Raw genomic sequence first — 14062 nt, 5'->3', positions numbered from 1 at the left:
TATGTGAAGTTTATTGTCAAATTGGTTTCCATACAACACCCAGTGCTCATCCCAAAAGGTGCCCTCCTCAATACCCGTCACCCACCCTCCCCTCCCTCCCACCCCCCATCAACCCTCCGTTTGTTCTCAGTTTTTAACAGTCTCTTATGCTTTGGCTCTCTCCCACTCTAACCTCTTTTTTTTTTTTTTCCTTCCCCTCCCCCATGGGTTTCTGTTAAGTTTCTCAGTTTGCTTTCTGTAAAGTGACCCTCCCTGGCAGCGTGAAAACTGGATTGCAGAAGGAGGACTTGAGAAATCAGTTAAGGGTATAATCCACATTAAGTCATGTTCAATCATGAAATTTTCATACCTTTATATTAAAAAAAAAAGTACTCCCAAAATTAAATCTAAATAATCAGAATGGCAGAAAAAAAAGAAGCAACATGCCTTTGCTACCCTAAGGCAAAAGTGGTTCCTGCCTTGGTTTCCCAAAGCTGCTTATTCACAACTCCTTTCCATGTATTTACAATATTTGTTTAAATTTTGTTTATACATCTGTCCTTTACTGTATATGCTCTAAGGGTGGGAATTTATTTTTGTATCTGGAATAATGAATGTCATGATTATATAGGAGCTTCCAATTACAGTTGATCAGTCATTCATGTGTCTTCACAGCATAAATTTTGAAACCTGTTCTTAAACTCTGTTCCCAGACACCCTTTGTTTGAAATCAATTCAGCAATAACTATTAAATGCAGACTGTATGTTTAGTTTATCCAAACACTAATCTTCTATACAGATGTTGATTAGAATGATACAATGTAAACATGGGGAAACTTTCTCTGGTACTAGGTGAATATTTACCTTTCTAATTGTTAGTATTATCCTCACCTGATGCTTTGCCTTGGGTCACATCCTTCACTGGTTAAAAATTAATATCTAAGAATGTCTGTCTTTAAGGAGAGATTATAGAATCATTGTGTACAAGTTTTCTTTGACTCTTCTAATTCTCTAACTGGTAGAGAGACTGGGCTGTGCAGACATTTACCTTGAGACTTTAGAACATTCCTGCTGTGATACTTTGAATCAGTTCCTTAAGCCTGAGGTTTTTTATATATCAAGGTATTTTTCTGTGGATTTCGTGGGCTGTGCATGAGCCAAACCTTCAGTAATAGTAATTATTACTATTACAGATGGTGACTGAGGCTTAAAAATGCTAAATGACTTCTACCACCCAAAAGAACTAGGCCAGAGCCAGAACTTGAACTCACTCACTCCTATGTCTAGATTCACAGCAACCTTCTCTTTCCAGTTCACGGGACGATGAAGCATGGCTGCAGTTCTGTGTTTAACTTGGTCTGGTTCTTGGTAGAGGTGGCCAGCCTGCCTTAAGACATTGAAGGTAGCGCGACAGACTAGTGGCTCCCACTTGCTGGGCCTGGCGGTCCTTTTCATGCGCTGTGCTCACTCCACCGAAACATCCTCTGTTTTGGTGGAGGCAGTCTCTCTCTTCTCCTTTTCTCCTACTACGCCCCATTTCCCCCTTCGGTCTGGGCAACAGCTAGTTCAGTGTCTTTCCAAGGGTAAAGAAAGAAAAGAAATAAACATCTTCACTTTTGGGGAAAAAAATACTGTGAAATATGAGAAAAATCTGTTAAAGTATAGAAGAAGTGAAACAGAAAATGTAAAGCAGATTTGCTTAATTATAACTAATTAAAAATAACAAACTTCCTGGGTAATAGTTGGCTGAATTTATCTGAAACATGAGAAGTTGAGTTCTTTCAAGCATGAATTTGCATCTACTTGCGTGAGATCATCTCCCCATGGTGTTTTTCTAAATTAGTATTGTATGTTCAGGATAAACGAGGAGATGGGATTTTTATTTCCCAAACAAGAACTAAATATTAACATCAATTTTCAGGCCACATGAAAATAAGACCTATCTTGCTGTTGGAAGTATGAAGACCTTGATGTTGAACGTGTCCTTGTTTAATGCTGGAGATGATGCGTACGAAACGACTCTGCACATCAGACTCCCCTCCGGTCTTTACTTTGTTAAGATTTTAGATCTGGTAAGTTTCAAAAACCACAGTCGCATTCGTTTTTGTTTTTTTTTTTTAATTTTTTTTCAACGTTTTTTTTTTTTTATTTATTTTTGGGACAGAGAGAGACAGAGCATGAACGGGGGAGGGGCAGAGAGAGAGGGAGACACAGAATCGGAAACAGGCTCCAGGCTCCGAGCCATCAGCCCAGAGCCCGACGCGGGGCTCGAACTCACGGACCGCGAGATCGTGACCTGGCCGAAGTCGGACGCTTAACCGACTGCGCCACCCAGGCGCCCCTCGCATTCGTTTTTTAAAGTGTAAATGGGGGCGCCTGGGTGGCGCAGTCGGTTAAGCGTCCGACTTCGGCCAGGCAGGTCACGATCTCGCGGTCCGTGAGTTCGAGCCCCGCGTCGGGCTCTGGGCTGATGGCTCGGAGCCTGGAGCCTGTTTCCGATTCTGTGTCTCCCTCTCTCTCTGCCCCTCCCCCGTTCATGCTCTGTCTCTCTCTGTCCCAAAAATAAATAAACGTTGAAAAAAAAAAAATTAAAGTGTAAATGGTATACTGCATTTCATCAATGTTAGGCCTACATATTTGGGGTAGATGCAGACTTATCACTCAAGCTTCCATTGATTTTTGAGACTTCGTTCATGTTCCTGATCAAAATGACAAGTTCCTTGGGATCTGAGATCAAAAGAGCTTCCTGCTTCCAAATGCTACTTTGTGAGAGACGCAACTGTCCAATTGTCCAAGCAAGCTGTTCGGGTGCCATTGCTTTTCTCACAGATGACATGCTCATTTGGTGCTACGATCCTGCTCTTCTTGGCTGGGGTCCCTGCACAGGCAATATTGGTCCTCTAAGCTGAGCTCCCATAGTTACTGCTCTTCATTTTAAGTTCACATGCCCAGTATTGTTCCCAAAGAACTTCCAACAAATACTGTACAACCACCAGTCTTCCACAAATTCTGACATCTTGGTGCCAACCAGATCACAGGCAATTTCTCTTTTCCTACAAGAGTTTGAAGCACCTAGAGACCTGTTCTTACCACCATGCCTCAATCGTCAACACTTAAATCCATCATCCAGGCATTAATAAGGTTGATTTCAAAGGGAAAAGCCTGTCACTTTCTCTTTTTTTTTTTTTTTTTAATTTTTTTTTTTCAACGTTTATTTATTTTTGGGACAGAGAGAGACAGAGCACGAACGGGGGAGGGGCAGAGAGAGAGGGAGACACAGAATCGGAAACAGGCTCCAGGCTCTGAGCCATCAGCCCAGAGCCCGACGCGGGGCTCGAACTCACGGACCGCGAGATCGTGACCTGGCTGAAGTCAGACGCTCAACCGACTGCGCCACCCAGGCGCCCCAGTCACTTTCTCTTTTGATGCCTATCTTATCCCTTAGCAAATGTATTCCTCTCTTATCCAGAGGCCATCTCTTCAAACCAAGGACATGTAGAGAGGTCTTTGACGCCTCAGAAATAAGTTACCCTTTTCTCTAGAGCATCGGCAGCCTATTTGCAATAGTATGAGAGAAAAGTCAAATATTCAGTGTATGTGAATGTTATATAGTATGTATAGTATATATACATGTCTAGTGTATATACATCTACAGTATATAGCTAACAGTGTATATTTATATACATTTCTCTGAATATTTGACTATATATATCTAATTGTGATGACCGTTATTACAATTATATACTTTGTCACGTTCTCACATCTCAGACAAGAGGGCCAAAGAAATATGGACTTCCTTAATTCCTTGTTTCAAGGTTTTTCAAGGAACTGGATCTTGAATTAAATAGAGAATACAAACAGGGATGAAAGCTACAGGTCCAGGAAGTATTCTGTGGAAAATTTACATGAGTATTAAAATATACCAATATATGTGTATCCATGGACACACATATTTATAAATTTTTATTTACATATTTATAAATTTTATTTTTATTTCTATTTATCCCCAAGGTAAACAGAAAAAAAAAGTCTTCCAGGAGAGCAAATTCTTCAGGGATGACTTTCTTTTAAAAAACCATTTTCTAACATATGTTATAAACTTCAGGTTTCCTTCTTACCTAAGCCAGTTGTTTCATTTTTCCTTTTAGGAAGAGAAACAAATAAACTGTGAAGTAACAGACAGTGCTGGCTTAGTAAAACTCGACTGCAGTGTTGGATATATATATGTAGATCACCTATCAAGGGTAAGCATTTAGCATGTTTTACTAACATGAATATAAAATATTTTCTATTTCTTCCATGTTTATGCCACATGCAAATATAAAATTTACCATTATTATTTATTTGCTTAGAGTAAGCAGCTAAGTGATGAAATAAAACTCCAACCAACTGGGCTTGAGATTTTTGATATTGTGTTTATATTCTTGGCAATGTTCACTGAAAAAAAAAAATTAAAAAAAGCGGGGGCACATGTTTGTGTCAAGATGGGCATGTGAATGTGTGGATCAGGATTCTGCTACCCTGTCTCACCCTTCTCCAACACTCCCCCCACCCCTCTCCACCCCAGGTGGTCCTATCTGCCAGGCATGTTACCTCTGCTATACAAAAAGGTGTTACTGGCAAGAGTCCTCACTCAAGTTGTTAAAGCATCTCTAATTTTTTCAGTCTGGACCTGCCTGTCTTTACATTTAGAGGCGGCTTTGTCTCTGAGTGTCACTTGTGGAAACGCTGGTGCTTGAAAATTGCCACAAACCCAACAGCGTCCCCATAGCTCACCGCCTAAGAGAGGGGTAATCTGTGCTTCCAGAACTTAGTCTCAAATCTGCATTCCACAGACCATAAACATTAAGGGAAATTAAAATTCAGATTATAAAAAATATTACTTCTACATTAAAAAAAAATGGGCATGTCCCTCTCTGCATTTTACAGATAGATATTAGCTTTCTCCTGGATGGGAGCTCACTCAGCAGAGCAGAAGAGGATCTCAACATCACAGTGCATGCCACCTGGTACGTTTCATTGTGAAAAAAAGAATTGTGCTAAAGGAAATGGACCCCTGACTTTAGGGTGTCAGTAGGGCGGGGGAGTTAGGGAGAATCATTGGAGCTGTGTTCCATTGTCTGCCGGAGAAAATTTCGCTTGTGTGATCTAAGGAAAAAAAAATCTGTCTGTGGAGCAAATAACACTGTAAATAATGGGAGCAAATTTTTGCCAACCCTGTCATAAACATTTCTTACTACTGCATCTGCTTTTTTCTCCACTCCCCAAAGCCTCCAAGTATATTAGGTATACATGGTATGTGATTAGTTCTCTCTGAAGATGATTTTTATGCTTGACGGATTCTAACAGGGTGTCTTCTGTTTGCTTCTGTAGTGCAAATGAAGGAGAAATGGACAATCTGAAGCGTAACAAAGTGACTTTAGCAATACCTCTCAAGTATGAAGTCATGCTATCTGTTCATGGGTAAGTAAATACTAAGGCCTCCTATAAAGCCGAGAGCTGATTTTATTTTTTCATTTTTCAGATGTTGGTTTATTTTTGAGAAAGAGAGAATGAGCAGGCTTAACGCCGTCAGTGAAGAGCCAGACACAGGGCTCTGTCTTATGAACCACGAGATCATGACCTGAGCTGAAATCAAGAGTCAGATGCTTAACTGACTGAGCCACCCAGGAACCTGGAAAGCAGATTTTAAATTCTGTTTCTTCTTACATTATTGGTCTAAAATATATTTAAGTTTTTTTAAGGAAAGATCCTATGCTGTTTCTGTCCCTTAGCCCAGACCTTAAGTGTTGCATTCCCTTGCTTATCTGTTCGTTATTTTCATGCACTCTATAATCATTACTGAGACTTCTTCAAACTAGTACCCAATTGGAGATTTCTTATTGGAAAAGTCCCATAAGCCTCTAGCAGGTCATGCCCAACCTTTCAGTTTTATGCTGTGCAGGCCAGGGGCCCCAGTGTGGGGCAGCATTCAATTGGAATGAATCAAGCTCAGTGGCTATGGCAAGCGTGAAGTTCAGAGAAGCATAAGCTTAGTCAAATCACCACTCTCCAGAGCCCACATCTACTTCTGTGCCAAAACGATTGAGTTATGAGAGAGCCAGCTGCAAGGTGTTCCCTGTCCACTCTCCATACCCATAAATTATGGAGTTTCTCACTTGTGGCCTCGGAGCCAGCATTCACTGGTTCCCCGCAATGTTAGTGATTGATTGTGTGGACCCTCCTCAGATCAAGAAGGAAATGTATGGAGAAAGATTTAAAGGGTATTGAGAAAACCTTTTGTGATTTTATTGGAAATGACTCAGGCTATTAGTCTTTAAAACCATTATTTTTAAATTTTTTTTTCAACGTTTATTTATTTTTGGGACAGAGAGAGACAGAGCATGAACGGGGGAGGGGCACAGAGAGAGGGAGACACAGAATCGGAAACAGGCTCCAGGCTGAGCCATCAGCCCAGAGCCTGACGCGGGGCTCGAACTCACGGACCGCAAGATCGTGACCTGGCTGAAGTCTGACGCTTAACCAACTGCGCCACCCAGGCGCCCCAAAACCATTATTTTTAAAGGAATAGAAGATAGGAGATACCAAACACATGGACTGATGAGCTTTTCTTGTTGCTGTAAATAAAACCATCGCCAATCATTTTTTAATCACCCATAGAGATGACATGTAATTATATAAAGAAAAAATGATGGGGCACTGGGTAGCTCAGTCGTTTAAGTGTCCAAGTTCGGATGAGGTCATGAACATGACTTGTGAGTTCGAGCCCCACATCGGACTCTGTGCTGACAGCTCAGAGCCTGAAGTTTGCTTCAGATTCTGTGTCTCCCTCTCTGCCCCTCCCTTGCTCATGCTCTGTCTCTCTCAAAAATAAACATTAAAAAATTTTTTTTAATAAAAATGGTGTCTGCAACTGAAAATATAGAGTATCAAGTTTGCAAGATAAAACAAGCAGAAGAAAGAGGAAGCCATTCAGGAGAGAATCTAGTGAGTCAGTGGGGAGCAGAGAAGAGCTGATGGCATATTCCTGGTTTTGAAGCCTCATCTCTCACCTCCTTTTCTTGATCCTCTTATGAGGAGTGTCCTTTACGTATGATTTTGGGCAAGAAATGTTCTGAGTATAAAACTGCCTAAATCTATAGCATTTCAGTATTTCTGTGTAACCAGTCTTTAACATGTATTACTTCACATTAGCTGACAAATGAAGGCAACTGCTAGAGTTGGGATTCCCAAGAAAAATACTTCTTAAAGTCCACTACTGATGTATATGTCTAATCACAGGCAAAAGAATGACAACCTTGTATTCTTAACCAAAAAGTTGACCATACTTACTGACGTTTGAACTGTTCTCCTACCTTGGGTTTCATTACAAATAGCCAGCAGAAATTGGATTATAGAAAGAACTCCAGGGCGCCTGAGTGGCTCAGTCAGTTTAGCGTCTGACTCTTGATTTCTGCTCAGGTCATCTTCCCACAATTGTGAGATTGAGCCCCATGTCAGGCTTTGCACTGATAGTGAGGAACCTGCTTGGGTTTCATTCATTCATTCATTCATTCACTCACTCACTCTCCCCACCTCCCAAATAATGAAACTTAAAAAAAAAAAAACTCAAAAATAGGTAAAATAGGTTGATTTATAGGAAGATAATAGAATTGTAGGGAAAAGCTAAGAATTTTCTCCTAATTGTCAAATTGATGTGAATCATTTGAGAACTAAGAGAGAAGGAATGGTCAGTGCTGGGAAGACAAACAGAGGATATTAGTGAGAAAGAGCACATGGCTTTCTGCTTTCATTACATTTCACTAAATTCTTATCTTACCAAGAAACCAAAAATATTCAGTGGTGCTTAGGAGGCATCTATAGTTGGGAATATAGTCTTAAATGCCATATTTAAGAGAGATGCAATAATCCAGACCAAAGAGAAAGACTGTTGATAATACTCCATCAAGTAAGACCAATCAAATTTGAATTTGTTTCTTTCAGGTTTGTAAACCCAACTTCATTTGTGTATGGACCAAAGGAAGAAAATGAGCCTGAAACATGCATGTCAGAGAAAATGAACTTCACTTTTCATGTAAGAGAAGTTGATTGTTGGGATATTTGTAACAAACTGAGAGCTTGTTCCTGCTGTATGGCTCCAGAGGACATCATATGCTGTGATGTCCCTCAGCCCAGGACCCCCCTGGCTGACAGCAGCACGGTTACTCATGGACTTTCCTCCTGGGTTCTTGCTTCCCCCTGCCACCCTCCCAACCCTTATCTCTATCCTGTTACTGAAGCCCACAATTCCTTACAATACAGTGGGAAGGAGCAAACACAGGAATGGAGGTAACTGCTGAAACACACAAAGTTATGGGAGGAACTGCATCCACTCGAGATGCACACAGAAATCAGGATAGGTTGAGGTGTAAATCCATGAACTCTCTTCTGATTCAAGCTTTTATATAAGCGCTGACATTACCCAGTAAAGGAAGCTCTTACCTCCTGCATCTCCATTTAAGATCTGCTTGGTCAGCCTTTTAGGCCATAGGTAGATGGCCTGTCATAAGTGATGTGTCATTTATTAAATAATCTTTTTAAAAAGAGTATCATTATCCAAACATATTAATATAAAGCTAAACTTTTTTTTAATGTTTACTGTCAAAGTTTTGATGCATCATGGATGGTGATAGTTGGAGATAATGGCCACAAAAACATTTTTTGAACCAAAAGCACTGCCCAAACATTCTTAGAGCCATAGAACAATCTATAGAATGTCAGTGAGTCTAGATTTAGGTACATTAATATTTTGTAAGGTCATTTTTTTTTTTTTTTGGTAAGGCAGTGCTTTTAAAAATGGATATCAGAATCAGAATCACTTGAGGTACTTTTTCAAAATGCAAATTCCTGGGCCCTGCCTCAGATTTAGAGAATGACCTTGGAATCCTACTGAGTCTACGTATACCCAACTTTATGTTATACTAATGTACATCAGTGTTGAAAAATATAGCTTTCTACTTTGAAGTCCCAAGAAATGCTCCTGTCAGAGCCCAGTGGGAGTTTGTGCTCTGTTAAACTAAAACAGAAACTGTGCTAAACTCTAGAAGGTCTATTTATTAATTTATAATAGGTTTTTTTCCAGTTAAATTACAGTGGAGTGACTGGGACGGGAGGTACTTTGAATCTCTAGGTTTGGTGAGGCTGTGCAAGTTTGAAAATGTTCTTAAAGGTCTCAACATTACTAGACAAAGGTGAAGAATATTTTAGGTTAGACTGATCATTTGCAGGCATGAGGAAGATGTCGTCTGAGGGTCTGGGCAGTGCTGGTTACCCACTGCTTGAAACTGCCTTTTGCAAGTGCCCTGTGCCTCCAGGGCCTAGCAGTTTTCATAGGCCAGGTACACATTTGTTCTTCTAGGTCATGTGCATTCTAAAGATTACTGCAGATCTATGAGTGATGCTGTTTCATTCAGATTCTGTGGAACATCAGATATTGTATTGGTTCCATAGTTACATGCCCAGATGGCAATTATTTTGGCCCAATTTCCTTCTTCAGGGAGCTGCAATCCCAAGATTTATCAATAAAGAAATATCATCTACCTATGCATTATTCTTTATTCATTCATTTTGAGAGAGAGAAAGAGAGACAGAGCAAGTGGGGGAGGGGCAGAAAGAGACATGGGGCTTGAACTCATGACCTGAGCTGAAACCAAGAGTCGCATGCTTAACCGACTGAGCCATTCAGGTGCCCCATAACTACGCATTCTTTTTTTTTTAATTTCAATGTTTATATTTGAGAGAGAGAGAGTGCAAGCAGGGGATGGGCAGAGAGAGAGAGGAGACATAGAATCTGAAGCAGGCTCTCAGCTGTCCGCACAGAGCCCAGAGCCAAAGTGGGACTTGAACTCACGAACCGTGAGATCATGACCTGAGCCGAAGTTGGACGCTCAACGCACTGAGCCACCCGGGTGCCCCCCCCCATGCGTTATTCTTAAAAGGCTAGATGTGCATTACTATTAAAACCCAATAACCTACCCCCTTCTGATTTTCTGAGTGTATCAGCATCATCATTACCCTGAACTAAAATATATTCTTATTCGCTTACTGTGATGATTATCCTCTCAACAAAGTGGTTTTGTGAAAATAAGACTGAGAATTAGAATACCTGAGTTTTGGTCCTAATTCTTGTCACTTTTTAACCATCTTAGGCACATCATTCACATCTCTGAGACTTTTCCTGAGCTGGAGAATAATAAAACGTCAGCTCACCTCATGGGACGCTTGTGAGGATCAATCGATCATGGTTTTTTTAGACACATAATGTCCCATACAAATGTATGCTGTTGTCTTTTTCTTTAGACTATTTCTGCAATAATTATCAGCCTGGACGTTTCAGCCTAATCAATATCAAGGAGAGGGCTAGGAATAATGAATAAATTATTAGCAAACATTTTTAAAGTTCTGGATATGGATATTCTGTCTCCTTTTGCTATGCAACTGCCAACTGCAAACCACCAGCACTATAAATGTTGCATGAAACCCATGCCTCCCCCTGAAAAATCATTGATATCTGTACCTATGTTTACGAAAAATATTCTTAAGTTGCTAAAACAAAAACTTTTCCTCCTTATCAGGTTATCAACACTGGCCATAGCATGGCTCCAAATGTTAGTGTGGAAATAATGGTACCAAATTCTTTTGCCCCCCAAACTGATAAGCTGTTCAACCTTTTGGATGTCCAGGTAAAAATGGGTTCCTTCCTTTAACCTAAGTAATATTGCTAAAATGGATATGTCTGTTAACGTGTTTGAGTCCCACTGTAAGCTGTGAATTCGCCATGCAATTACTGAATATACTTTGAGTGTTATACATTACATAGAACTGTGAGGCTGTAGCAACTTCTGCATTTGACGTATACAGTATAGAACAGAACTCTGCTCTAGCATCTTCAGTGCGTTTTCTTTGTGAAATGGCCCTGTGGAAGTAATTGTTGGTGAGATTCTCTATAAATCTTGAGGCTGCTGTTGGAAAATCAGTATTTCAGCCTTTTTTAAAATTTTTTTTCAACGTTTTTTATTTATTTTTGGGACAGAGAGAGACAGAGCATGAATGGGGGAGGGGCAGAGAGAGAGGGAGACACGGAATTGGAAACAGGCTCCAGGCTCCGAGCCATCAGCCCAGAGCCTGACGCGGGGCTCGAACTCAGACCGCAAGATCGTGACCTGGCTGAAGTCAGACGCTTAACCGACTGTGCCACCCAGGCGCCCCAGCCTTTTTTTTAAAAAAAGAATTAATATTCTTATGTTGATGATTACATCAGAATTATTTTAGCTTACCATCTTCCAGACAACCAGCCAACAAATAAATCTGCTATGTAGATTCGAGATCTAATTTTAAAATTTACTTGAATTCCAGATTTAGACAGTAGGATATGCTGATATGTTACTGTTTTGTGTCTAAAGCAAAAGAAATTTTAATTTCATGGTAATGTCCAAATGTCCATTTTTTACATTGCCTTTAATTTCTGTAAGGTTAGGCCCTGTATCACTTTAGCATCTGTATCCCACCTTGTTAAAATGTCTCTGGGTTTTTGTGTTTGTGCCATAGAGACTTAATCTTTCCCAAATCTGTCCAAAAGATATTTTCACAATTCAGAGATACTTGATATATTTTAGAAAAGGTAACCAATTGGACCTTTCAAGACCGTGTAGCTTCTGCCGTTCTTTCCAATATGGAGTAACATTTTTCTGTCTTTATAGACTACTGCTGGAGATTGCCATTTTAAAAGTTATCAAAGAAAGTGTGCATCAGAGCAGGATAAAGGTCCACTGGAGACCCTGAAAGACATTTTCAGATTCTTGTCAAAGACTGATAAGAAGCTATTGGTAAGTTTCATTTTTTTAGGTTGTAGGTTTTGCTTTCCAACACACAGAAGTGAAACCTTAAAACCAAGAACCACTGGGTTTGAACTGTCAGCTGAGTGTAGGAAAGAAACAAATTAATACACTTGCATGGGAGGAATAGACATGATGGGAGAGATAGACCCAGGGTTAAATATACTATACAATTTCATTATTTAGCTAAACCAATGCCTACTTCATGCCAGCCAGACATTGTTCCAGACCCTGTAGAAGGCCAAGATATAGTACTCAGCTGAGCAGACTTTGTGGCATGAGATTATCACTCCTTTCATATTAGTGAATTTATGAAAAAAACAAACCCCCAGGAAGCCATCTCACATTCAAATAATCCAAGTTTAACAAGGAATATGGAACATGTGACTTAGCAAGGCTCTGATTAGGAGTCTTTGTTGTAACTCTGTCTCCGAAGGTTAAGTTCATAAGAATGAGACCACATGCTTCAAGTTCAAATACTTCTTGTTATAATTTATAAAACAAACTCCACTAATGGGAGATATTTAATTCCATGTAAAATATTTTAGCCGTCTTTAAAAAAGTTTTAATGTAGCTTTTTGGTTATTTTTTTCAAGTTCTGCATAAAAGCTGATCCATACTGTTTAAGTCTTTTATGTAATTTTGGGAATATGGAAAGTGGAAAAGAAGCCAGTGTTCACATGCAGTTGGAAGGCCGCCCATCTCTTTCAGAAATGGTAAGTCTAAAATACAATGACAACTTTGTGGCTAAGTTTATACAGAATCTACAGATTCAGGCATCTTATTTAGGTAGGATGGTATGTGAGGAGGCATTGAAGTAATTAAAAAGGTATGAATAGTAAAATTGGGAGTGGAACTCTAAAAGTGTTTCCGTTTATCGCTTTAGCTGAATAGATGGTCTAAATGATACAGTTTTTGTAATTAAACAGATAAGATTGTAGAATAGACTATGGAATAATTAAGAGGTTTATTTTAGAAAGCATGTCCAACTATTTATGAACCTTGATTAAGTCACAGAAATGGACTACCTTAACATTTTATCTAACCTTAAGGTTTCTCCTAAACTACTTGAAATTATGCATAAAATTTAAGAAGCAAAACTTTCATAAAACCCAACTAAAACATCAACATTCATCAACAATAAAACAGAAATGTACAATAACAAATAAACATCTTGGACTTCTTCCTGGAAATGAGTATGCATATTTATGATTACTGACATAAAATTAGTTTTATCTGGAGTTCTGTTCTTCCATTTCCTCATCTGATAATCTCTTGCAGGGGTGTTACAGACTAAATGAGATACTTTTTTTGTAAAGCATTTAGTGCATGGCATATAGTAAGCCAAAGAAAATCGGTGGTTTTGTTTTGTTTCAAGAGGAGTATTTGAAATAGCCACACAGTGGTAAAGAGGATGGGGGGGGGGTGGAATAGATGCAGCAGATAGGGAATTAAGAAGTCTGTTGTCATTCCAGTTGTGCTAACAATTGTTAGGAGACCATTCAAGTTATTTAAACTTTAGCAGTTTGCCCTCTCCTACTCTTGAGGTCCAGGTTACTAAACAGTGGGCACTACTGGCATTTTGGACCAGATAATTCCTTCGTGTTAGGTGCTGTGCTGTGCATTGTAGGATGTTTAGCCCATTGCTGGCCTCTACAAACTAGATGCTGGTACACCACTTCCCAAGTCCTGACAGTCTAGAAACTGCTGACTGTCCTCTAGGGGATAGAAGCATTCCTGTTGGAAACCACTGCTTTAATAAAGTATGTAATCTATTTTTACCCCTAAAATTCTCCGTGTTCTTTCCAAAACATTAAATAACATTTGTGTGGTAGTTTTAACTTTTGAGGGTCATAGACTTCTTTAGTAAAATTCGTAAACAACATATTCTCATCTACCTCAATGAATACATATATGAGAAAAAACCCTCAATTTTACATGCAATTGTAAAAGGTCATTAGAGTCTGTGGAGCCCATCCCCAGATTCCTGAGCTCCATGGATTCTTGGTTATAAAGTCTGTCTGTTAGATAGTAAAGCTCAGAGTTCACCTACCAATTTTATACTGGCATGCTATAACTACCTGTATCATATTTTTCCATTACGGTATTAAACTATAGGTATTTTACAACAGCAAGATGATAACACTGTTTTAGAAAAAAAGAAAAGCCTAGATAAAATAAATTTGAGGGGCGCCTGGGTGGCGCAGTCG

At 39.5% G+C, this 14062-nt stretch overlaps 1 protein-coding gene across 1 annotated transcript in view; it reads left to right on the top strand.

Moving 5' to 3' along the window:
* The window catches only part of ITGA4 (integrin subunit alpha 4), a 95695-nt gene that overhangs the window by 76349 nt on the left and 5284 nt on the right, over window positions 1-14062 (top strand). Inside the window, exons 18-25 of the mRNA XM_047869539.1 lie at window positions 1901-2051; window positions 4128-4223; window positions 4909-4988; window positions 5353-5442; window positions 7963-8053; window positions 10593-10700; window positions 11718-11843; window positions 12449-12568. Of these exons, the coding sequence (XP_047725495.1) occupies window positions 1901-2051; window positions 4128-4223; window positions 4909-4988; window positions 5353-5442; window positions 7963-8053; window positions 10593-10700; window positions 11718-11843; window positions 12449-12568 (862 nt within the window). The remainder of the gene's footprint in view (window positions 1-1900; window positions 2052-4127; window positions 4224-4908; window positions 4989-5352; window positions 5443-7962; window positions 8054-10592; window positions 10701-11717; window positions 11844-12448; window positions 12569-14062) is intronic.

The sequence above is a fragment of the Prionailurus viverrinus genome, chromosome C1 (genome assembly GCF_022837055.1).
Source record: "Prionailurus viverrinus isolate Anna chromosome C1, UM_Priviv_1.0, whole genome shotgun sequence".
NCBI lineage: Eukaryota > Metazoa > Chordata > Mammalia > Carnivora > Felidae > Prionailurus > Prionailurus viverrinus.
The sequence above is the reverse complement of the archived record's forward strand: the minus strand, read 5'-3'. Positions and strand labels throughout refer to the sequence as shown.